This window comes from Cuculus canorus, chromosome 36 (genome assembly GCF_017976375.1).
Source record: "Cuculus canorus isolate bCucCan1 chromosome 36, bCucCan1.pri, whole genome shotgun sequence".
Taxonomy (NCBI): domain Eukaryota; kingdom Metazoa; phylum Chordata; class Aves; order Cuculiformes; family Cuculidae; genus Cuculus; species Cuculus canorus.
The window spans coordinates 573,225-596,621 of NC_071436.1; the positions used below are offsets into that span (position 1 = coordinate 573,225).

Here is a 23,397-nt window from a genome sequence, read left to right on the forward strand (position 1 = left end):
GGCCATATTGGTATGGCAGCCATCTTGAGTATCCATCTTGGTATGGCAGCCATCTTGGGGGGTGGCCATCTTGATATGGCAGCCATCTTGGTAAGGCAGCCATCTTCGGGGGTGGCCATCTTGGGGGGTGGCCATCTTGGTAAGGCGGCCATCTTGGTGGTGGCCATATTGGTATGGCAGCCATCTTGAGTATCCATCTTGGTATGGCAGCCATCTTGGGGGGTGGCCATCTTGATATGGCAGCCATCTTGAGTAGCCATCTTGGGATGGCAGCCATCTTAGGTTGATGGCCATCTTGAGTAGCCATCTTGGTATGGCAGCCATCAATGGGGTGGCGGCCATATTGGTATGGCAGCCATCATGGAGGTGGCCATCTTGGTATGGCAGCCATCTTAGATTGCCCCCTGGGCATAGTGTTCACCTCGAGACGGCCCCGTTGGCCTCTTGAGTCCTCTTGGTGGAGGCCATCTTGGCGGCGGCCATCTTGGCGGCTCAGCAGTGTGGGTCACCCTTGGAGGCGCCGTCGAGGATTCGCTGTTGGTGTCCGGAGAGCGTCACCCCCACGCGCAGGAGATCCCTGTGGGGACACGGCCGTCACCCCCTGCCCCACAGCACCGCCCACGGCCCCACGGTCCGACCCACAGCGACCCATAACCGCTGCCCCATAGCCACCCAGAGCTCCACAACCCCCATCCACGTGTGGGTCAGCCCCATAGCGACCCATACCCTCTGCCCCACATTGATCCAGAGGTCCATGACCCCCATAGCGACCCATAACCTCTGCCCCACAGCGATCCAGAGCTCCACGACCCCCATCCACATGTGGGTCAGCCCCATAGCGACCCATAACCACTGCCCCACAGCCACCCAGAGCTCCACGACCCCCATCCACGTGTGGGTCAGCCCCATAGCGACCCATAACCTCTGCCCCACAGCCACCCAGAGCTCCACGACCCCCATCCACGTGTGGGTCAGCCCCATAGAGACCCATAACCTCTGCCCCACAGCGATCCAGAGCTCCACGACCCCCATCCACGTGTGGGTCAGCCCCACAACGACCCATAACCTCTGCCCCATAGCGACCCAGAGCTCCACGACCCCCATCCACGTGTGGGTCAGCCCCATAGCGACCCATAACCACTGCCCCACATTGATCCAGAGGTCCATGACCCCCATAGTGACCCATAACCTCTGCCCCACAGTGATCCAGAGCTCCACGACCCCCATCCACGTGTGGGTCAGCCCCATAGCGACCCATAACCACTGCCCCACAGCGACCCAGAGATCCACGACCTCCATCCACGTGTGGGTCAGCCCCATAGCGACCCATAACCACTGCCCCATATTGATCCAGAGGTCCATGACCCCCATAGCGACCCATAGCCACTGCCCCACAGTGATCCAGAGCTCCACGACCCCCATCCACGTGTGGGTCAGCCCCATAGCGACCCATAACCTCTGCCCCACAGCGACCCAGAGGTCCACGACCCCCATCCATGTGTCGGTCAGCCCCATAGCGACCCATAACTGCTGCCCCACATTGATCCAGAGGTCCATGACCCCCATAGTGACCCATAACCTCTGCCCCATAGCGATCCAGAGCTCCGTGACCCCCATCCACGTGTGGGTCAGCCCTATAGTGACCCATAACCTCTGCCCCACAGCGATCCAGAGCTCCACAACCCCCATCCACGTGTGGGTCAGCCCCATAGCGACCCATAACCTCTGCCCCACAGCCACCCAGAGCTCCACGACCCCCATCCACGTGTGGGTCAGCCCCATAGCGACCCATAACCTCTGCCCCACATTGATCCAGAGGTCCATGAGCCCCATAGTGACCCATAACCCCTGCCCCACAGCAATCCAGAGATCTGTGACCCCCATCCACGTGTGGGTCAGCCCCATAGCGACCCATAACCGCTGCCCCACAGCCACCCAGAGGTCCACGACCCCCATCCACGTGTGGGTCAGCCCCATAGCGACCCATAACCGCTGCCCCACATTGATCCAGAGATCCACAACCCCCATCCACGTGTGGGTCAGCCCCATAGCGACCCATAACCTCTGCCCCACAGCGACCCAGAGATCCACGAGCCCCATCCATGTGTGGGTCAGCCCCATAGCGACCCATAACTGCTACCCCACAGCGACCCAGAGCTCCACGACCCCCATAGCGACCCATAACCTCTGCCCCACAGCGACCCAGAGATCCACGAGCCCCATCCATGTGTGGGTCAGCCCCATAGCAACCCATAACCGCTGCCCCACAGCGACCCAGAGATCCACAACCCCCATCCACGTGTGGGTCAGCCCCATAGCGACCCATAACTGCTACCCCACAGCGATCCAGAGCTCCACGACCCCCATAGCGACCCATAACCTCTGCCCCACATTGATCCAGAGGTCCATGACCCCCATCCACGTGTGAGTCAGCCCCATAGCGACCCATAACCTCTGCCCCACAGCCACCCAAAGCTCCACGACCCCCATCCACGTGTGGGTCAGCCCCACAGCGACCCATAACCACTGCCCCACATTGATCCAGAGGTCCATGACCCCCATAGCGACCCATAACCGCTGCCCCACAGCGACCCAGAGGTCCATGACCCCCATAGCGACCCATAACCTGCACCCCCCCGCGGCCCTCTGGGTCCGCCCCACGGCGCTGCGGCCCCGGCTCACCGGTGTGGGTCGGGCGCCGTGGGGCGGAGGCTGCCGGGGTGGCGGATGAGGCGGTCGAAGGCGCTGACGATGGCGGGGAAGCGCGGGCGAGCGTTGCGGTCGCGCTGCCAACAGTCGAGCATGAGGCGGTGCAGCGCCGTGGGGCAGCGCGGCGGCGGCGGCAGCCGGTAATCCTGCTCCACCGCGTTGATCACCTGCGACCCACGGAGCCAGATGTGGGGGGACACTCGGACCCATAAGGACCCCCCCCACAGATCCAGATGTTGGGGGACACTCGGACCCATAAGTCCCCCCCCCAGATCCAGATGTTGGGGGACCCTCTGCCCCATAGGGGAGCCGGACCCCCGAGTTCGACCCACGGAGCCAGATGGGGGGCGAGCCTCTGCCCCATAGGGCAGCCGGACCCACAAGTTGGACCCACGGAGCCAGATGTTGGGGGACACTCGGCCCCATAAGTCCCACCCACAGATCCAGATGTGGGGCGAGCCTCTGCCCCATAAGTTCCCCCCCACAGATCCAGATGTTGGGGGACCCTCGGACCCATAGAGGAGCCGGACCCACAAGTTGGACCCATGGATCCAGATGTTGGGGGACACTCGGACCCATAGGGGAGCCGGACCCACAAGTTGGACCCACAGATCCAGATGTTGGGGTCCCTCTGCCCCATAGGGGAGCCGGACCCACAAGTTGGACCCATGGATCCAGATGTTGAGGGACACTCGGACCCATAGGGGAGCCGGACCCACAAGTTGGACCCACGGAGCCAGATGTTGGGGGACCCTCTGCCCCATGAGTCCCCCCCCAGATCCAGATGTTGGGGGACCCTGTGCCCCATGAGTCCCCCCCCCAGATCCAGATGTTGGGGGACCCTCTGCCCCATGAGTCCCCCCCCAGATCCAGATGTTGGGGGACCCTCTGCCCCATGAGTCCCCCCCCCCCAGATCCAGATGTTGGGGGACCCTCGGACCCATAGAGGAGCTGGACCCACAAGTTGGACCCACAGATCCAGATGTTGGGGGACCCTCGGACCCATGAGGCCCCCCCACGGATCCAGATGTGGGGGGACCCTCTGCCCCATAGGGGAGCCGGACCCACAAGTTGGACCCACGGAGCCAGATGTTGGGGGACACTCGGACCCATGAGTCCCCCCCCCAGATCCAGATGTTGGGGGACCCCATAAGTCCCCCCCACAGATCCAGATGTTGGGGGACCCTCTGCCCCATAAGTCCCTCCCCCAGATCCAGATGTTGGGGGACCCTCTGCCCCATGAGTCCCCCCCCCCAGATCCAGATGTTGGGGGACCCCATGAGTCCCCCCACAGATCCAGATGTTGGGGGACCCTCTGCCCCATAAGGCCCCCCCACAGATCCAGATGTTGGGGGACCCTCTGTCCCATAAGTCCCCCCCCCAGATCCAGATGTTGGGGGACCCTCTGCCCCATAAGTCCCCCCCCAGATCCAGATGTTGGGGGACCCTCTGCCCCATAAGTCCCCCCCCAGATCCAGATGTTGGGGGACCCTCTGCCCCATAAGTCCCCCCCACAGATCCAGATGTTGGGGGACCCTCTGCCCCATGAGCCCCCCCCCCAGATCCAGATGTTGGGGGACTCACGTCCTGGTTGGACATATCCCAATATGGCCGTTCGCCGAAGGACATCACTTCCCACATGACGATCCCGAAGCTCCAAACGTCGCTGGCGGAGGTGAACTTGCGGAAGGCGATGGCTTCGGGCGCCGTCCACCGGATGGGGATCTTCCCACCCTGAGGGAATCCCACCCGGAGGGACTCAGAGCCGGGACGGACACGAAAGACCACAGGGACCCAATGGTGAGGGACCCAAAACCCGCAGGGACCCAAAGCTCTGAGGGACCCAAAGCTCTGAGGGACCCAAAGCTCTGAGGAACCCAAAACCCGGAGGAACCCAATCCTGAGGGACCCAAAACCCGGAGGGACCCAAAGCTCTGAGGGACCCAAAGCTCAGAGGAACCCAATCCTGAAGGACCCAAAGCTCTGAGGAACCCAAACCCCGGAGGAACCCAACGCTGGGGTCCCCAAAGCCCGGAGGAAGCCAACGCTGAGGACCCCAAAACTCAGAGGAACCCAATGGTGGGGTCCCCAAAGCTCAGAGGAACCCAAAGCTCAAAGGAACCCAACCCTGAGGGACCCAAAGCTCTGAGGAACCCAATCCCAAAGGACCCAAAGCCCAAAGAGACCCAATCCTGAAGGACCCAAAGCTCTGAGGAACCCAAAGCTCAGAGGAACCCAATCCTGAGGGACCCAAAGCCCAAAGAGACCCAATCCTGAGGGACCCAAAGCTCTGAGGAACCCAAACCCCGGAGGAACCCAACACTGAGGTCCCCAAAGCTCAGAGGAACCCAACGCTGAGGAACCCAAACCCCGGAGGAACCCAAAGCTCAGAGGAACCCAATCCTGAAGGACCCAAAGCTCAGAGAAACCCAATCCCAAAGGACCCAAAGCCCAAAGCCCAAAGACACCCAATCCTGAAGGACCCAAAGCTCTGAGGAACCCAAACCCCGGAGGAACCCAATGCTGAGGACCCCAAAGCTCAGAGGAACCCAATCCTGAGGTCCCCAAAGCCCAAAGACCCAATCCTGAGGACCCCAAAGCCCGGAGGAACCCAATCCTGAGGACCCCAAAACCTGGAGGAACCCAATCCTGAGGACCCCAAAACCTGGAGGAACCCAATCCTGAGGACCCCAAAGCCCGGAGGAAGGCACCGTACGAGGGAGCTGGTGTAGGTGGGGTCGGCGGAGCTGTCGTCGTCCATGGCGCGCGACAGCCCGAAGTCGGACACTTTGCAGACGAGCTGCGCGTCCACCAGGATGTTGCGAGCGGCCAAATCGCGGTGCACGAAACCGCTCTCGGCCAAATAGCGCATCCCGGCGGCGATGCCGCGCTGCATGGCCACCAACTGCAGCGTCCCCAGCGTCCCCACGCGGCCCTGCGGGGACACACGGCCTCACCGGGGACACCGGAGACAAAAGAGACCCTTATCCCATATCCCAATATCCCATATCCCAATATCCCATATCCCAATATCCCATATCCCCCATATCCCCCATATCCCCATATCCCCATATCCCCCATATCCCCATATCCCCATATCCCCATATCCCCATATCCCCCATATCCCCATATCCCCATATCCCCCATATCCCCCATATCCCCCATATCCCCCATATCCCCATATCCCCATATCCCCATATCCCCCATATCCCCCATATCCCCATATCCCCCATATCCCCCATATCCCCCATATCCCCATATCCCCCATATCCCCATATCCCCCATATCCCCATATCCCCATATCCCCCATATCCCCATATCCCCCATATCCCCATATCCCCCATATCCCCCATATCCCCCATATCCCCCTATCCCCCATATCCCCATATCCCCATATCCCCCATATCCCCATATCCCCCATATCCCCCATATCCCCATATCCCCATATCCCCCATATCCCCATATCCCCCATATCCCCATATCCCCCATATCCCCATATCCCCCATATCCCCCATATCCCCATATCCCCCATATCCCCCATATCCCCCATATCCCCATATCCCCCATATCCCCCATATCCCCATATCCCCCATATCCCCATATCCCCCATATCCCCCATATCCCCATATCCCCCATATCCCCCATATCCCCATATCCCCATATCCCCCATATCCCCATATCCCCATATCCCCCATATCCCCATATCCCCCATATCCCCCATATCCCCATATCCCCCATATCCCCATATCCCCCATATCCCCCATATCCCCATATCCCCCATATCCCCCATATCCCCATATCCCCCATATCCCCATATCCCCATATCCCCCATATCCCCATATCCCCATATCCCCCATATCCCCATATCCCCCATATCCCCCATATCCCCATATCCCCATATCCCCATATCCCCATATCCCCATATCCCCATATCCCCCATATCCCCCATATCCCCATATCCCCCATATCCCCATATCCCCCATATCCCCCATATCCCCATATCCCCCATATCCCCATATCCCCCATATCCCCATATCCCCCTTATCCCCCATATCCCCCATATCCCCATATCCCCATATCCCCCATATCCCCCTATCCCCCATATCCCCCATATCCCCATATCCCCCATATCCCCCATATCCCCATATCCCCCATATCCCCCATATCCCCCATATCCCCATATCCCCCATATCCCCATATCCCCCATATCCCCCTATCCCCCATATCCCCCATATCCCCCATATCCCCATATCCCCCATATCCCCCATATCCCCATATCCCCCATATCCCCCATATCCCCATATCCCCCATATCCCCATATCCCCCATATCCCCATATCCCCCATATCCCCCATATCCCCCATATCCCCATATCCCCATATCCCCCATATCCCCATATCCCCCATATCCCCATATCCCCATATCCCCATATCCCCCATATCCCCCATATCCCCATATCCCCCATATCCCCATATCCCCCATATCCCCCATATCCCCATATCCCCCATATCCCCCATATCCCCATATCCCCCATATCCCCCATATCCCCCATATCCCCCATATCCCCATATCCCCCATATCCCCCATATCCCCATATCCCCATATCCCCCATATCCCCATATCCCCCATATCCCCCATATCCCCCATATCCCCATATCCCCATATCCCCCATATCCCCCATATCCCCATATCCCCATATCCCCCATATCCCCATATCCCCCATATCCCCCATATCCCCCATATCCCCATATCCCCATATCCCCATATCCCCCATATCCCCCATATCCCCATATCCCCATATCCCCCATATCCCCATATCCCCCATATCCCCATATCCCCCATATCCCCATATCCCCATATCCCCATATCCCCCATATCCCCATATCCCCATATCCCCATATCCCCCATATCCCCATAACCCCATATCCCCATATCCCCATAACCCCATATCCCCCATATCCCCCATATCCCCATATCCCCCATATCCCCATATCCCCCATATCCCCATATCCCCATATCCCCCATATCCCCCATATCCCCCATATCCCCATATCCCCCATATCCCCCATATCCCCATATCCCCATATCCCCATATCCCCCATATCCCCCATATCCCCCATATCCCCCATATCCCCATATCCCCCATATCCCCCATATCCCCCATATCCCCATATCCCCCATATCCCCCCATATCCCCCATATCCCCATATCCCCCATATCCCCCATATCCCCATATCCCCCATATCCCCCATATCCCCCATATCCCCATATCCCCCATATCCCCATATCCCCCATATCCCCCATATCCCCCATATCCCCATATCCCCATATCCCCCATATCTCCCCATATCCCCATATCCCCATATCCCCCATATCCCCCATATCCCCATATCCCCCATATCTCCCCATATCCCCCATATCCCCATATCCCCCATATCCCCCATATCCCCATATCCCCCATATCCCCATATCCCCCATATCTCCCCATATCCCCCATATCCCCATATCCCCCATATCCCCCCATATCCCCCATATCCCCCATATCCCCATATCCCCCATATCCCCCATATCCCCATATCCCCCATATCCCCATATCCCCCATATCCCCCATATCCCCATATCCCCCATATCTCCCCATATCCCCCATATCCCCCATATCCCCATATCCCCCATATCCCCCCATATCCCCCATATCCCCATATCCCCCATATCCCCCATATCCCCATATCCCCCATATCCCCATATCCCCCATATCCCCCATATCCCCATATCCCCCATATCTCCCCATATCCCCCATATCCCCCATATCCCCATATCCCCCATATCCCCCCATATCCCCCATATCCCCCATATCCCCATATCCCCCATATCCCCCATATCCCCATATCCCCCATATCCCCCATATCCCCATATCCCCCATATCCCCATATCCCCATATCCCCCATATCCCCATATCCCCCATATCCCCATATCCCCATATCCCCCATATCCCCCATATCCCCATATCCCCCATATCCCCCCATATCCCCCCATATCCCCCATATCCCCATATCCCCCATATCCCCATATCCCCCATATCCCCCATATCCCCATATCCCCATATCCCCCATATCCCCCATATCCCCATATCCCCCATATCCCCCCATATCCCCCCATATCCCCATATCCCCCATATCCCCATATCCCCCCATATCCCCCATATCCCCATATCCCCCATATCCCCATATCCCCCATATCCCCATATCCCCATATCCCCCATATCCCCATATCCCCATATCCCCATATCCCCCCATATCCCCATATCCCCCCATATCCCCCATATCCCCATATCCCCATATCCCCCATATCCCCATATCCCCCATATCCCCATATCCCCCCATATCCCCCATATCCCCATATCCCCATATCCCCCATATCCCCATATCCCCCCATATCCCCCATATCCCCATATCCCCATATCCCCCATATCCCCCATATCCCCATATCCCCATATCCCCCATATCCCCATATCCCCCATATCCCCCATATCCCCCATATCCCCATATCCCCATATCCCCCATATCCCCATATCCCCCATATCCCCATATCCCCCCATATCCCCCATATCCCCATATCCCCCCATATCCCCCATATCCCCATATCCCCATATCCCCCATATCCCCATATCCCCCATATCCCCATATCCCCCCATATCCCCCATATCCCCATATCCCCCATATCCCCATATCCCCCCATATCCCCCATATCCCCATATCCCCATATCCCCATATCCCCCATATCCCCATATCCCCATATCCCCATATCCCCCATATCCCCCATATCCCCATATCCCCATATCCCCCATATCCCCATATCCCCCATATCCCCATATCCCCATATCCCCCATATCCCCATATCCCCCATATCCCCATATCCCCATATCCCCATATCCCCATATCCCCATATCCCCATATCCCCCATATCCCCCATATCCCCCCATATCCCCCATATCCCCCATATCCCCATATCCCCCCATATCCCCCCATATCCCCCCATATCCCCCCTATCCCATCGCTCTCTCCGTACCCTGAGGAACGCGTCGAGGGCTCCGTTCTCCATGAATTCCGTGAGGATCATGGCGGGAGCGCTGGCGGTCACCACTCCGCGGAGCCGCACGACGTTGGGATGAGCGAATTGTCCCATCCGCGCCGCCTCTCCCAGGAAATCGCGGCGTTGCCGTTCGCCTGCGCCGCCTTTCAGCGTTTTCACCGCCACCGGAGACTCCGGACGACCCGGAAGCGCCAATCGGCCCCGGCAAACCTCACCAAATTCCCCTGGGGGGACATCGCGGGGACATTGGGGACATCGGGGGGACATCATAGGGACATCAGGGGGACATCAGGGGGACATTGGGGACATCAGGGGGACATTGGGGACACCATGGGGACATCAGGGGGACATTGGGGACATCAGGGGGACGTCAGGGGGACATCAGGGGGACATTGGGGACGTCATGGGGACATTGGGGACATCAGGGGGACATCAGGGGACGTCAGGGGGACATTGGGGACATCATGGGGACATCAGGGGGACATTGGGGACATCAGGGGGACGTCAGGGGGACACTGGGGACGTCATGGGGACATTGGGGGGACATCAGGGGACATTGGGGACGTCAGGGGGACATTGAGGACGTCAGGGGGACGTCAGGGGACATTGGGGACATCATGGGGACATTGGGGACATCATGGGGACATCATGGGGACATCAGGGGGACACAGGGATGTTGGGGACATGAGGACATTGGGACATCGTGGGGACACGGGGCATTGGGGACATGGGGACGTCGGGGACATCAGGGGGACACGGGGACATTGGGGACACAGGGATGTCGGAGGGACAGGGGGACATTGGGGACATGGAGGAGGACATGTGAGGACATCATGGGGACATCGTGCGGACATTGGGACACAGAGAAGAGCGGAACGTGGGGACATCGGGGACATCGTGGGGTACATTGGGGACATCAAGGAGATGGGGACATGCGGGACATCATGGGGACATTGGGGACATCATGGGGACATTGGGGACATCATGGGGACATCACAGGGACATCATGGGGATGAGGATGCAGGGGACATCAGGCCATGGGGACATCGTGGGGATGAGGACGCGGGGGACATCAGGCCATGGGGACATCGTGGGGATGAGGACGCGGGGGACATCAGGCCATGGGGACATCGTGGGGACCTTGAGGCCACCCGAGGGATGAGGGGCGTGGGGACGCGTGGGGACAGGGCTGTCACCTGCTCCGATGACCTCCTCGATCTTGACGCAGGTGACATCGATCTCCTGCGCAAAGTCCCTCAGGGCCACCCCCGGGTCCTCGTACGTCAGAGGGTCGATGTAGAGCTTCCCGCCTGTCATTGTCACCCGCTGTCACCCCAGGGCCACCAGCAACCCCCCCCCACACCGGCACCCAGGGGACACGGGGACAGCGGGTGACCCGTGGGGACACTGAGGGGACAGTGGGGGACACTGAGAGACACTGAGGGGACACTGAGGGGCACTGAGGGGACAGTGGGTGACACTGAGAGACACTGAGGGGACACTGAGGGGCACCGAGGGGACAGTGGGTGACACTGAGAGACACTGAGGGGCACTGAGGGGACAGTGGGTGACACTGAGAGACACTGAGGGGACACTGAGGGGCACTGAGGGGCATTGAGGGGACAGCGGATAACCCTGAGGGGACACTGAGGGGACAGTGGGTGACACTGAGAGACACTGAGGGGACACTGAGGGGCACTGAGGGGCATTGAGGGGACAGCGGATAACCCTGAGGGGACACTGAGGGGACAGTGGGTGACACTGAGAGACACTGAGGGGACACTGAGGGGACAGTGGGTGACACTGGGGGACACTGAGGGGCACTGAGGGGCACTGAGGGGACAGTGGGTGACACTGGGGGACACTGAGGGGCACTGAGGGGCATTGAGGGGACAGTGGGTGACACTGAGGGGACACTGAGGGGACAGTGGGTGACGCTGAGGGACCCTGAGGGGACAGTGGGTGACGCTGAGGGGACAGTGGGTGACACTGAGGGACACTGAGGGGACAATGGGTGACACTGAGGAGCACTGAGGGGACAGTGGGTGACACTGAGGGGACCCTGAGGGGACAGTGGGTGACACTGAGGGGACAATTTGTGGCACTGAGGAGCACTGAGGGGACACTGAGGGGACCCTGAGGGGACAGTGGGTGACACCGAGGGGACAGTGGGTGACGCTGAGGGTCCCTGAGGGGACAGTGGGTGACGCTGAGGGGACAGTGGGTGACGCTGAGGGGACCCTGAGGGGACAGTGGGTGACGCTGAGGGTCCCTGAGGGGACAGTGGGTGACCCTGAGGGGACAGTGGGTGACACTGAGGGGACCCTGAGGGGACAGTGGGTGACACCGAGGGGACAGTGGGTGACGCTGAGGGTCCCCGGGGGGCGGTGGTGGCACTCACTGCTCTCTCGCGGCCGCTGTCGGCGCTTCCGGTGCCGCACACGCCTGGAAAGGGCCATCAGGGGTCCCCCACAGCCCCCCAAAACCCCCACCCTGGAACCCCAAACCCTCCCCGCACCCCCAGAGCCCCCCCAGGACCCCCCCAAGGGACAAAGACCCCCCCCCAGACCCCCTGAGGGGATCAAGAGCCCCCCGAGCCGCCCCCAGGACCGCCCAAAGGGACAAAGAGCCCCCCCAGGACCCCCCCACACCCCCCAAAGGGACAAAGAGCCCCCCCAGGACCCCCCAAAGGAACAAAGAGCCCCCCTAGGACCCCCCCACACCCCCCAAAGGGACAAAGAGCCCCCCCAGGACCCCCCCACTCCCCCCAAAGGGACAAAGAGCCCCCCCAGGACCCCCCCCCACACCCTCCAAAGGGACAAAGAGCCCCCCCGGACCCCCCCAAGAGCCCCAGAGCCCCCCCAAAGGAACAAAGAGCCCCCCCAGGACCCCCCCAAGAGCCCCAGAGCCCCCCCAAAGGAACAAAGAGCCCCCCCAGGACCTCCCCACTCCCCCCAAAGGAACAAAGAGCCCCCCCAGGACCCCCCCACACCCCCCAAAGGAACAAAGAGCCCCCCCAGGACCCCCCCAAGAGCCCCAGAGCCCCCCCAAAGGAACAAAGAGCCCCCCCAGGACCCCCCTGCGCCCCCTGACCTGAGGCAGAGCAGGGCCCCCCCCAGCAGCGCCAGCACCAGGAGCCCCCCCAGCGCCGCAGCCCCCGCCACCAGCGCCCCCGGCTCCCGCGGCGCCTCTGCCGGGAAAAGGGGGGGTTAAAACCATGTTTTGGGGTACAGGGAACTGCTTTTGGGGTGTTTTGGGGGTCTCATTGCTACCCGGGGCGCTCACGGCGGTCTCAGGACGTGGTTTTCGGGGGGTTTTGGGGGTCGTTTGAAGGGTTTTGGGGGGGTCTCATCGCTACCCCGAGTGCTCACGGCAGCGTCGAGGTGAGATTTTGGGGTGCAGGGGGTGTTTAGGGGTGGTTTTGGGGATGCAGAAAGGGGTTTTGGGGTCTCACCGCTGCCCAGGGCGCTCACGGCAAGTGTTGAGGTGAGGTTTTGGGGTGCAGGAGGTGTTTTGGGGTGGTTTTGGGGTCTCACCACTGCCCGGGGTGCTCATGGGAATGTCGAGGTGAGGTTTTGGGGTGCAGGAAGTGTTTTGGGGTGGTTTTGGGGTGGTTTTGGGGTGTTTTTTGGGATGCAGAGCGGGTTTTGCGGTGGTTTTGGGGTGCAAAGGGGATTTTGGGGTGGGTTTTGGGGAGTTTTGGGGTGGGTTTTGGGGTGCAGAGTGGGTTTTGCGGTGGGGTTTGGAGGGTTTTGGAGTGTCTTGGGGTGGGTTTTGGGGTGCAGAGGGGATTTTAGGGTGTTTTAGGGGGGTTTTGGGGTGGTTTTCAGGCTGCTTTTTGGGGTGCAGAGGGATTTTGGGGTGTTTTGGGGTGGGTTTTGCTATTCAAAGGGGGTTTTGGGGTGGTTTTTTGGGTGCAGAGAGGATTTTGGGGTGTTTTTGGGGTGTTTTTTAGGGTGGTTTGGGGTAGTTTTTGGGGTGCAGAGAGCATTTTGGGGTTTTTGGGGTGTTTTTGAGGATCAGAGAGGATTTTGCGGTGGTTTTGGCGTAGTTTTTGGGGTGCAGAGCAGGTTTTGGGGCATTTTGGGGTGTTTTTGAGGTGTTTTGGGGTGCTTTTTGGGGTGCAGAGCAGGCGTTGGGGGGATTTTGGGGTAGTTTTTGGGGTGCAGAGAGGATTTTGGGGTTTTTGGGGTGTTTTTGAGGTTCAGAGAGGATTGTGGGGTGTTTTTGGGGTGTTTTTGGGGTGTTTTTGGGGTGCAGAGAGGATTTTGGGGTGTTTTTGGGGTGTTTTTTGGGTGGTTTGGGGTAGTTTTTGCGGTGCAGAGAGGGTTTTGGGGTGTTTTGAGGTGGTTTTTGGGGTGCAGAGCAGGCGTTGGGGGGATTTTGGGGTGCAGAGAGGATTTTGGGGTGGTTTTGGGGGGGTTTTGGGGTGCAGAGAGGATTTTGGGGTGGTTTTGGGGTGTTTTTTGGGGTGGTTTGGGGTAGTTTTTGGGGTGCAGAGAGGATTTGGGGGTGTTTTGAGGTGTTTTGGGGTACTTTTTGGGGGGCAGAGCAGGCGTTGGGGGGATTTTGGGGTGCAGAGAGGATTTTGGGGTGTTTTTGGGGTGTTTTTTGGGGTGGTTTTGGGGTGTTTTTGGGGTGCAGAGAGGATTGTGGGGAGTTTTAGGGTGGTTTTGGGGTGTTTTTGGGGTGCAAAGAGGGTTTTGGGGTGTTTTTGAGGTGTTTTGGGGTGGTTTTTGGGGTGCAGAGAGGATTTTGGGGTGTTTTTGGGGTGTTTTTAGGGTGGTTTAGGGTAGTTTTTGGGTGCAGAGCGGATTTGGGGGTGTTTTTGAGGTGTTTTGGGGTGCTTTTTGGGGTGCAGAGCAGGCGTCGGGGGGATTTTGGGGTGCAGAGCGGATTTTGGGGTGTTTTTGGGGTGTTTTTTGGGGTGGTTTTGGGGTGTTTTTGGGGTGCAGAGAGGATTGTGGGGAGTTTTAGGGTGGTTTTGGGGTGTTTTTGGGGTGCAAAGAGGATTTTGGGGTGGTTTTGAGGTGTTTTGGGGTGCTTTTTGGGGTGCAGAGCAGGTTTGGGGGGATTTTGGGATAGTTTTTGGGGTGCAGAGAGGATTTTGGGGTGTTTTTGGGGGGTTTTTGGGGTGCAGAGAGGATTGTGGGGAGTTTTAGGGTGGTTTTGGGGTGTTTTTGGGGTGCAGAGAGGATTTGGGGGTGTTATTGAGGTGTTTTGGGGTACTTTTTGGGGTGCAGAGCAGGTGTTGGGGGGATTTTGGGGTGCAGAGAGGATTTTGGGGTGGTTTTGGGGTGGTTTTGGGGTGGTTTGGGGTAGTTTTTGGGGTGCAGAGCAGGTTTGGGGGTGTTTTTGAGGTGTTTTGGGGTGCTTTTTGGGGTGCAGAGCAGGCGTTGGGGGGATTTTGGGGTGCAGAGAGGATTTTGGGGTGTTTTTGGGGTGTTTTTTGGGGTGGTTTGGGGTAGTTTTTGGGGTGCAGAAAGGATTTGGGGGTGGTTTTGGGGTAGTTTTTGGGGTGCAGAGAGGATTTTGGGGTGGTTTTGGGGTGGTTTGGGGTAGTTTTTGGGGTGCAAAGAGGATTTGGGGGTGTTTTTGAGGTGTTTTGGGGTGCTTTTTGGGGTGCAGAGCAGGTGTTGGGGGGATTTTGGGGTGCAGAGAGGATTTTGGGGTGTTTTTGGGGTGGTTTTGGGGTGGTTTGGGGTAGTTTTTGGGGTGCAGAGCAGGTTTGGGGGTGTTTTTGAGGTGTTTTGGGGTGCTTTTTGGGGTGCAGAGCAGGCGTAGGGGGATTTTGGGGTGCAGAGCGGATTTTGGGGTGTTTTTGGGGGGTCTCACCGCTGCCGGGGGCGCTGACGGCGGTCTCGGGGCCGAAGTCTCCGTAGCCGGCGTCGGAGCGGGCGCGCACCCGCACCCCGTAGAGGCCCCCCCGACGCAGCCCCCCAAGTTCCGCCCGCGCCCCCGGCACCTTCAGGAAGATGGGGGGACCCTCGCCGCCCCCCACCTGCGGCACTCAGTGACCCCCAAAATCCAGGGCACCCCCAAAAATGCCCCCACTCAGTTCCTCCCCCCCCCCAAAATAGCCCCACAATCAAACCTCAGGACCCCCCAAAATGCCCCCCCAAGACCCCCCCAAACACCCCAAATGTCTCTGGGACCCCCCAGTGCCCCCCAAAATGCCCCTCAGGACCCCCCCAAACACCCCAAATGTCTCTGTGACCCCCCCAGTGCCCCCCAAGACCCCCCCAAACACCCCAAATGTCCCTAGGACCCCCCCAGTGCCCCCCAAAATGCCCCCCAGGGCCCCCCCACAAACACCCCAAATGTCGCTGGGAGCCCTTCAGGACCCCCCCAAACACCCCAAATGTCGCTGGGACCCCCCCAGTGCCCCCCAAGACCCCCCCAAACCCCCCAAACGTCCCTGGGACCCCTCAGTGCCCCCCAAAATGCCCCCCAGGGCCCCCCCAAACGTTGCTGGGACCCCCCCAGTGCCCCCCAAGACCCCCCCAAACACCCCAAATGTCCCTGGGACCCCCCCAGTGCCCCCCAAAATGCCCCCCAGGACCCCCCCAAACACCCCAAATGTCCCTGGGAGCCCTTCAGGACCCCCCCAAACACCCTAAATGTCTCTGGGACCCCCCCAGTGCCCCCCAAGACCCCCCCAAACACCCCAAATGTCCCTAGGACCCCCCCAGTGCCCCCCAAAATGCCCCCCAGGACCCCCCCAAACACCCTAAATGTCGCTGGGACCCCCCAGTGCCCCCCAAAATGCCCCTCAGGACCCCCCAAACACCCCAAATGTCCCTGCGACCCCCACAGTGCCCCCCCAAACACCCCAGGACCCCCCCCAAACACCCCAAATATCCCTGGCACCCCCCCAGTGCCCCCCAAGACCCCCCCAAACACCCCAAATGTCCCTGCGACCCCCGCAGTGCCCCCCAAAATGCCCCCCAGGACCCCCCCAAACACCCCAAATGTCCCTGGGACCCCCCCAGTGCCCCCCAAAATGCCCCTCAGGACCTTCCCAACGTCCCAGGATCCCCCAAAGCCCCCCCAAAAGGACCCCCAGTGCCACCCAGATCCTCCCCGACCCCTCTGGATGCCCCCCAAAATGCCCCCCCAAGACACCCCCAAATCGCCCCCCTCGTTACCTTCTCATAGTATTTGACTTCGTAGTCGAGGATGGGACCCCCGGGGGGGGCGGGGGGGGGCGTTGGCCACGCCAATGTCACCCCCGTTGGGGACCCCCCGATTCGCACCACATCCGACACCGGCAGCGGCACTGCAGGGACACACGGCTTTAGGGGTCCCAGGTTGGTTTTGGGGGTGCAAGGAGCCCTGTGCTGGGTTGGGGGGGGGTCCCTGTCCTGGTTTGGGGGTACAAGGTGGGAGTTTGGGGGGGTCTCTGTCCTGATTTGGGGGTCCCTGTCCTGGTTTGGGGGTACAAGGTGGGAGTTTGGGGGGTCCCTGTCCTGGTTTGGGGGTCCCTGTCCTGGTTTGGGGGTCCCTGTCCTGGTTTGGGGGCAGAAGGTGGGGGTTTGGGGAGTCCCTGTCCTAGTTTGGGGGTTCCTGTCCCTGTTTGGGGGGTCCCCTCCCTGGTTTTGGAGGTCCCTATCCCAGTTTTGGGGTCCCCTCCCCATTTTTCGGTGCCCCCTCCCCACTTTTCAGTGTCCCCTCCCATTTCCGGTGTCCCCTCCCCATTTTTCGGGGTCCCCTCCCCATTTTCGGGGTCCCCTCCCCATTTTTCGGGGTCCCCTCCCCTTTTTCGGTGCCCCCTCCCCATTTTCGGTGTCCCCTCCCCATTTTCGGGGTCCCCTCCCCATTTTTCGGTGCCCCCTCCCCATTTTTCGGTGTCCCCTCCCCATTTTTCGGTGTCCCCTCCCATTTTTCGGGGTCCCCTCCCCATTTTTCGGGGTCCCCTCCCCATTTTTCAGGGTCCCCTCCCCATTTTTTGGGGTCCCCTCCCATTTTTCGGGGTCCCCTCCCCATTTTTTGGGGTCCCCTCCCATTTTTCTGTGCCCCCTCCCCATTTTCGGGGTCCCCTCCCCATTTTTCAGTGCCCCCTCCCCATTTTTCGGTGTCCCCTCCCCATTTTCCGGTGTCCCCTCCCCATTTTCGGGGTCCCTATCCCAATTTTGGGGTCCCTATCCCATTTTTCGGGGTCCCCCTCTCCATTTTTTGGGGTCCCCTCTCCATTTTTTGGGGTCCCTGTCCCATTCTTCGGTGTCCCCTCCCCATTTTTTGGGGTCCCTATCCCAATTTTGAGGGTCCCCTCCCCATTTTTTGGGGTCCCTATCCCACTTTTCGGGGTCCCCTCCCCATTTTTCGGGGTCCCTATCCCAATTTTGGGGTCCCCTCCCCATTTTTTGGGGTCCCTATCCCAATTTTGGGGTCCCCGTCCCATTTTTTGGGGTCCCCTCCCCATTTTTCGGTGTCCCCTCCCATTTTTTGGGGTCCCTATCCCAATTTTGGGGGTCCCTGTCCCAATTTTGGTGTCCCCTCCCCATTTTTGGGGGTCCTCTCCCCATTTTTTGGGGTCCCTATCCCATTTTTCGGGGTCCCCTCCCCATTTTTTGGGGTCCCTGTCCCATTCTTCGGTGTCCCCTCCCCATTTTTTGGGGTCCCTATCCCAATTTTAAGGGTCCCCTCCCCATTTTTTGGGGTCCCCTCACCACCGGCCGAGACGCTGACGTTGATCTCTTGACTTTGGGGTTCGGGGGTTCCCGGGGGGGACACCCCGGATCGAGCGCTGATTCTGAAGCCGTAGGTAACGCGGGGACCCATTCCGGTAACGGTAACTCGGGGTTCGCGCAGCGCCGTTGATCCGGGATGGAAAGCGAGATGGGAACAGGGAGCGCAGGAGCCTTCGGAGCCTTCGGAGCCTTCGGAGCCGCCATCGGCGCCGGTGTTTCCCCGCGAGGGACACGCGCGGCACCAAACGGTGTAACGGAGATCGGGGCGATCGCCGCCCTCCCGGGGGGGACTCCATTCCAACAGCAGCACCGAACCGTTCAGAGACGCCATCGGAGCGCGGGGAGCAGAGGGGGGCGCTGAGGGGGGACACGGGGGGGGGTCAGGAACGGGGGGGGGGACTTAGGGGGGGAGTAATGGGGAGTGGAAATTATGGGGGGCAGTAATGGGGGGGAACTTATGGGGGGGGCAGTAATGGGGGGTGGAACTTAGGGGGGGGCAGTAATGGGGGGGAACTTATGGGGGGGTGGAACTTATGGGGGGGCAGTAATGGGGGGGAACTTATGGGGGGCAGTAATGGGGGGGAACTTATGGGGCGGCAGTAATGGGGGGTTAACTTATGGGGGGGCAGTAATGGGGGTGGAACTTATGGAAGGGTGGAACTTATGTGGGGGAAGTAATGGGGGGGAACTTATGGGGGGGCAGTAAAGGGGGGCGGAACTTATGGGGGGGCAGTAATGGGGGTGGAAGTTATGGGGGGGCAATAATGGGGGCGGAACTTGGGGGGGGCAGTAATGGGGGGGGAACTTATGGGGGGGCAGTAATGGGGGTGGAAGTTATGGGGGAGCAGTAATGGGGGTGGAACTTATGGGGGGGCAGTAATGGGGGGCGGAACTTATGGGGGGGGCAGTAATGGGGGGGGAACTTATGGGGGGGCAGTAATGGGGGGGAACTTATGGGGGGGCAGTAATGGGGGGGAACTTAGGGGGGGGCAGTAATGGGGGTGGAACTTATGGGGGGTGGAACTTACGGGGGGGCAGTAATAGGGGTGGAACTTATGGGGGGGCAGTAATGGGGGGGGACTTATGGGGGGGGCAGTAATGGGGGGGGAACTTATGGGGGGTGGAACTTATGGGGGGCAGTAATGGGGGGTGGAACTTACGGGGGGGGCAGTAATGGGGGGGGAACTTGGGGGGGCAGTAATGGGGGGGGACTTATGGGGGGGCAGTAATGGGGGGGGAACTTGGGGGGGGCAGTAATGGGGGGGAACTTATGGGGGGGCAGTAATGGGGGTGGAAGTTATGGGGGGGCAGTAATGGGGGGGGAACTTATGGGGGGGCAGTAATGGGGGGGGAACTTATGGGGGGGCAGTAATGGGGGGGACTTATGGGGGGCAGTAATGGGGGGTGGAACCTATGGGGGGGCAGTAATGGGGGGGAACTTATGGGGGGGTGGAACTATGGGGGGGGCAGTAATGGGGGGCAGAACTTTGAGGGGGGAGTAACGGGGGGTGGAACTTATGGGGGGTGGAACTTAGGGGGGCAGTAATGGGGGGGAACTTATGGGGGGGTGGAACTTATGGGGGGCAGTAATGGGGGGGAACTTATGGGGGGGCAGTAATGGGGGGTTAACTTATGGGGGGGCAGTAATGGGGGTGGAACTTATGGGGGGCAGTAATGGGGGGGGGAACTTGGGGGGGGCAGTAATGGGGGGCGGAACTTATGGGGGGGTGGAACTTATGGGGGGGCAGTAATGGGGGGAACTTATGGGGGGGTGGAACTTATGGGGGGGCAGTAATGGGGGGGAACTTATGGGGGGGTGGAACTTATGGGGGGGCAGTAATGGGGGTGGAACTTGGGGGGAGCAGTAATGGGGGTGGAACTTATGGGGGGGCAGTAATGGGGGTGGAACTTATGGGGGGGCAGTAATGGGGGTGGAACTTATGGGGGGGCAGTAATGGGGGGGAACTTATGGGGGGGCAGTAATGGGGGTGGAACCTATGGGGGGGGCAGTAATGGAGAGGGCATGCATGGGGGGGCACTTATGGGGGGGTGGTGTCAGTACTGCCCCATAGCCGCCCCATAGCCGCCCCACAGCCCCCTGTCTCACCCCAGCAGGGCTGGTGCGGTCCCCCTGCCCCATAGCTGCCCCATAGCCGCCCCACAGCCCCCTGTCTCACCCCAGCAGGGCTGGTGCGGTCCCTCTGCCCCATAGCTGCCCCATAGCCGCCCCACAGCCCCCTGTCTCACCCCAGCAGGGCTGGTGCGGTCCCCCTGCCCCATAGCCGCCCCATAGCCGCCCCACAGCCCCCCTGTCTCACCCCAGCAGGGCTGGTGCGGTCCCCCTGCCCCATAGCTGCCCCATAGCCGCCCCACAGCCCCCTGTCTCACCCCAGCAGGGCTGGTGCGGTCCCCCTGCCCCATAGCTGCCCCATAGCCGCCCCACACCCCCCTGTCTCACCCCAGCAGGGCTGGTGCGGTCCCCCTGCCCCATAGCTGCCCCATAGCCGCCCCACAGCCCCCTGTCTCACCCCAGCAGGGCTGGTGCGGTCCCCCTGCCCCATAGCTGCCCCATAGCCGCCCCACAGCCCCCTGTCTCACCCCAGCAGGGCTGGTGCGGTCCCTCTGCCCCATAGCTGCCCCATAGCCGCCCCACAGCCCCCTGTCTCACCCCAGCAGGGCTGGTGCGGTCCCTCTGCCCCATAGCTGCCCCATAGCCGCCCCACAGCCCCTGTCTCACCCCAGCAGGGCTGGTGCGGTCCCTCTGCCCCATAGCTGCCCCATAGCCGCCCCACAGCCCCCTGTCTCACCCCAGCAGGGCTGGTGCGGTCCCCCTGCCCCATAGCTGCCCCATAGCCGCCCCACAGCCCCCTCTCTCACCCCAGCAGGGCTGGTGCGGTCCCTCTGCCCCATAGCTGCCCCATAGCCGCCCCACAGCCCCCTGTCTCACCCCAGCAGGGCTGGTGCGGTCCCCCTGCCCCATAGCTGCCCCATAGCCGCCCCACACCCCCCTGTCTCACCCCAGCAGGGCTGGTGCGGTCCCCCTGCCCCATAGCTGCCCCATAGCCGCCCCACAGCCCCCTGTCTCACCCCAGCAGGGCTGGTGCGGTCCCTCTGCCCCATAGCTGCCCCATAGCCGCCCCACAGCCCCCTGTCTCACCCCAGCAGGGCTGGTGCGGTCCCCCTGCCCCATAGCTGCCCCATAGCCGCCCCACAGCCCCCTGTCTCACCCCAGCAGGGCTGGTGCGGTCCGTCCCCGCCCCCGCGGAAGGCTCCGCCCCGACACGCGCACGCGGCCGCCCCGGGGGAGGGGGCGCGGCTCAGGGGGGGGCACCGCTCGCAGCCCCCCGGGCCCGGACCCGCCTTGAATGTCTCGGGGGGACACGCTGGGGGGGGAAGAGGGGTTCAGCGAGGAACCCCCAAATCCAGACCCCCGCGAGACCCCCTAAATCCCCCCCATATCCCCCTCAGATCCACCCAGAACCCCCCAAATCCCCCCCAAGCCCCCACCCAAGCCCCCACCCAAGCCCCCCCCAAACCCCTAAATCCCTCCTTACCCCCCCATATCCCCTCCCAAGCCCCCTCAAACTCCCCCAACCCCCCTCCCAAGCCCCCCCAAACCCCTAAATCCCCCCCGTATCCCCCTCACATCCACCCAGAACCCCCCAAATCCCCCCCTTATCCCCCAAACCCCCTCCCAAACCCCTAAATCCCCCTCATATCTCCCCCCAAACTCCCCTCCCAAGGCCCCCCACCTCTAAATCCCCCCCATATCCCCTCCCAAGCCCCCCAAAACCCCTAAATCCCCCCCCATATCACCCTCAACACCCCCCCCCGGACCCCTTCCAAGTCCCCCCAATTCCCTAAATCCCCTCCATATCCCCTCCCAAGCCCCCCCCACCCCCTAAATCCCCCCATATCCCCTCCCAAGCCCCCCAACCCCTAAATCCCCCCCATATCCCCCCCATATCCCCTCCCAAGCCCCCCCAAACCCCCTAAATCCCCCCCAACCCCCCCTCCCAAGCCCTCCCCATACCCCTAAATCCCCCTCAGATCCACCCACGACCCCCCAACTCCCCCCTAAACCCCCTCCCAAGCCCCCCAAACCCCTAAATCCCCCCTATATCCCCTACCAAGCCCCCCTAAACCCCTAAATCCCCCCCATATCTCCCCGCAAAGCCCCCCAAACCCCCCTCCCAAGCCCCCCAAAACCCATAATTCCCCCTCATATCCCCTCCCAAGCCCCCCAAACCCCTAAATACCCCCATATCCCCTCCCAAGCCCCCCAAACCCCTAAATCCCCCCCATATCCCCTACCAAGCCCCCCTAAACCCCTAAATCCCCCCCATATCTCCCCCCATATCTCCCCGCAAAGCCCCCCAAACCCCCCCCAAACCCATAATTCCCCCCCATATCCCCCATATCCCCTCCCAAGCCCCCCCAAACCCCCTAAATCCCCCCATATCCCCTCCCAAACCCCCCCAAACCCCCTAAATCACCCCCAACCCGCCCTCCCAAGCCCCCCCATACCCCTAAATCCCCCTCAGATCCACCCAGGACCCCCCAACTCCCCCCTAAACCCCCACCCAAGCCCCCAAAACCCCTAAATCCCCCCCCATATCCCCTCCCAAGCCCCCCTAAACCCCTAAATCCCCCCCATATCTCCCCGCAAAACCCCCCAAACCCCCCTCCCAAGCCCCCCCAAACCCATAATTCCCCCCCATATCCCCCCATATCCCCTCCCAAGCCCCCCCAAACCCCCTAAATCCCCCCATATCCCCTCCCAAGCCCCCCCCAAACCCCTAAAACCCCCCATATCCCCTCCCAAGCCCCCCCCCAACCGCCTAAATCCCCCCCATTGATCCCCCCAACCCCCCCTGGACCCCTCCCAATCCCCCCCAACCCCCTAAATC

At 61.0% G+C, this 23,397-nt stretch overlaps 1 protein-coding gene across 1 annotated transcript in view; it reads right to left on the reverse strand.

Annotated features, from left to right (window-relative positions):
- Window positions 1-227: 227 nt before the first annotated feature.
- LOC128849975 (ephrin type-B receptor 4-like) overlaps window positions 228-23,397 on the reverse strand; it is a 33,429-nt gene continuing 10,259 nt past the window's right edge. Inside the window, exons 5-16 of the mRNA XM_054052735.1 lie at window positions 21,715-21,870; window positions 18,467-18,844; window positions 16,946-17,076; window positions 15,633-15,798; window positions 12,891-12,987; window positions 12,199-12,242; window positions 10,994-11,107; window positions 9,774-10,021; window positions 5,426-5,644; window positions 4,294-4,443; window positions 2,683-2,876; window positions 228-577 (exon numbers count right to left, since the gene is read on the reverse strand). Of these exons, the coding sequence (XP_053908710.1) occupies window positions 493-577; window positions 2,683-2,876; window positions 4,294-4,443; window positions 5,426-5,644; window positions 9,774-10,021; window positions 10,994-11,107; window positions 12,199-12,242; window positions 12,891-12,987; window positions 15,633-15,798; window positions 16,946-17,076; window positions 18,467-18,844; window positions 21,715-21,870 (1,982 nt within the window). The 3' untranslated portion in view covers window positions 228-492. The remainder of the gene's footprint in view (window positions 578-2,682; window positions 2,877-4,293; window positions 4,444-5,425; window positions 5,645-9,773; window positions 10,022-10,993; window positions 11,108-12,198; window positions 12,243-12,890; window positions 12,988-15,632; window positions 15,799-16,945; window positions 17,077-18,466; window positions 18,845-21,714; window positions 21,871-23,397) is intronic.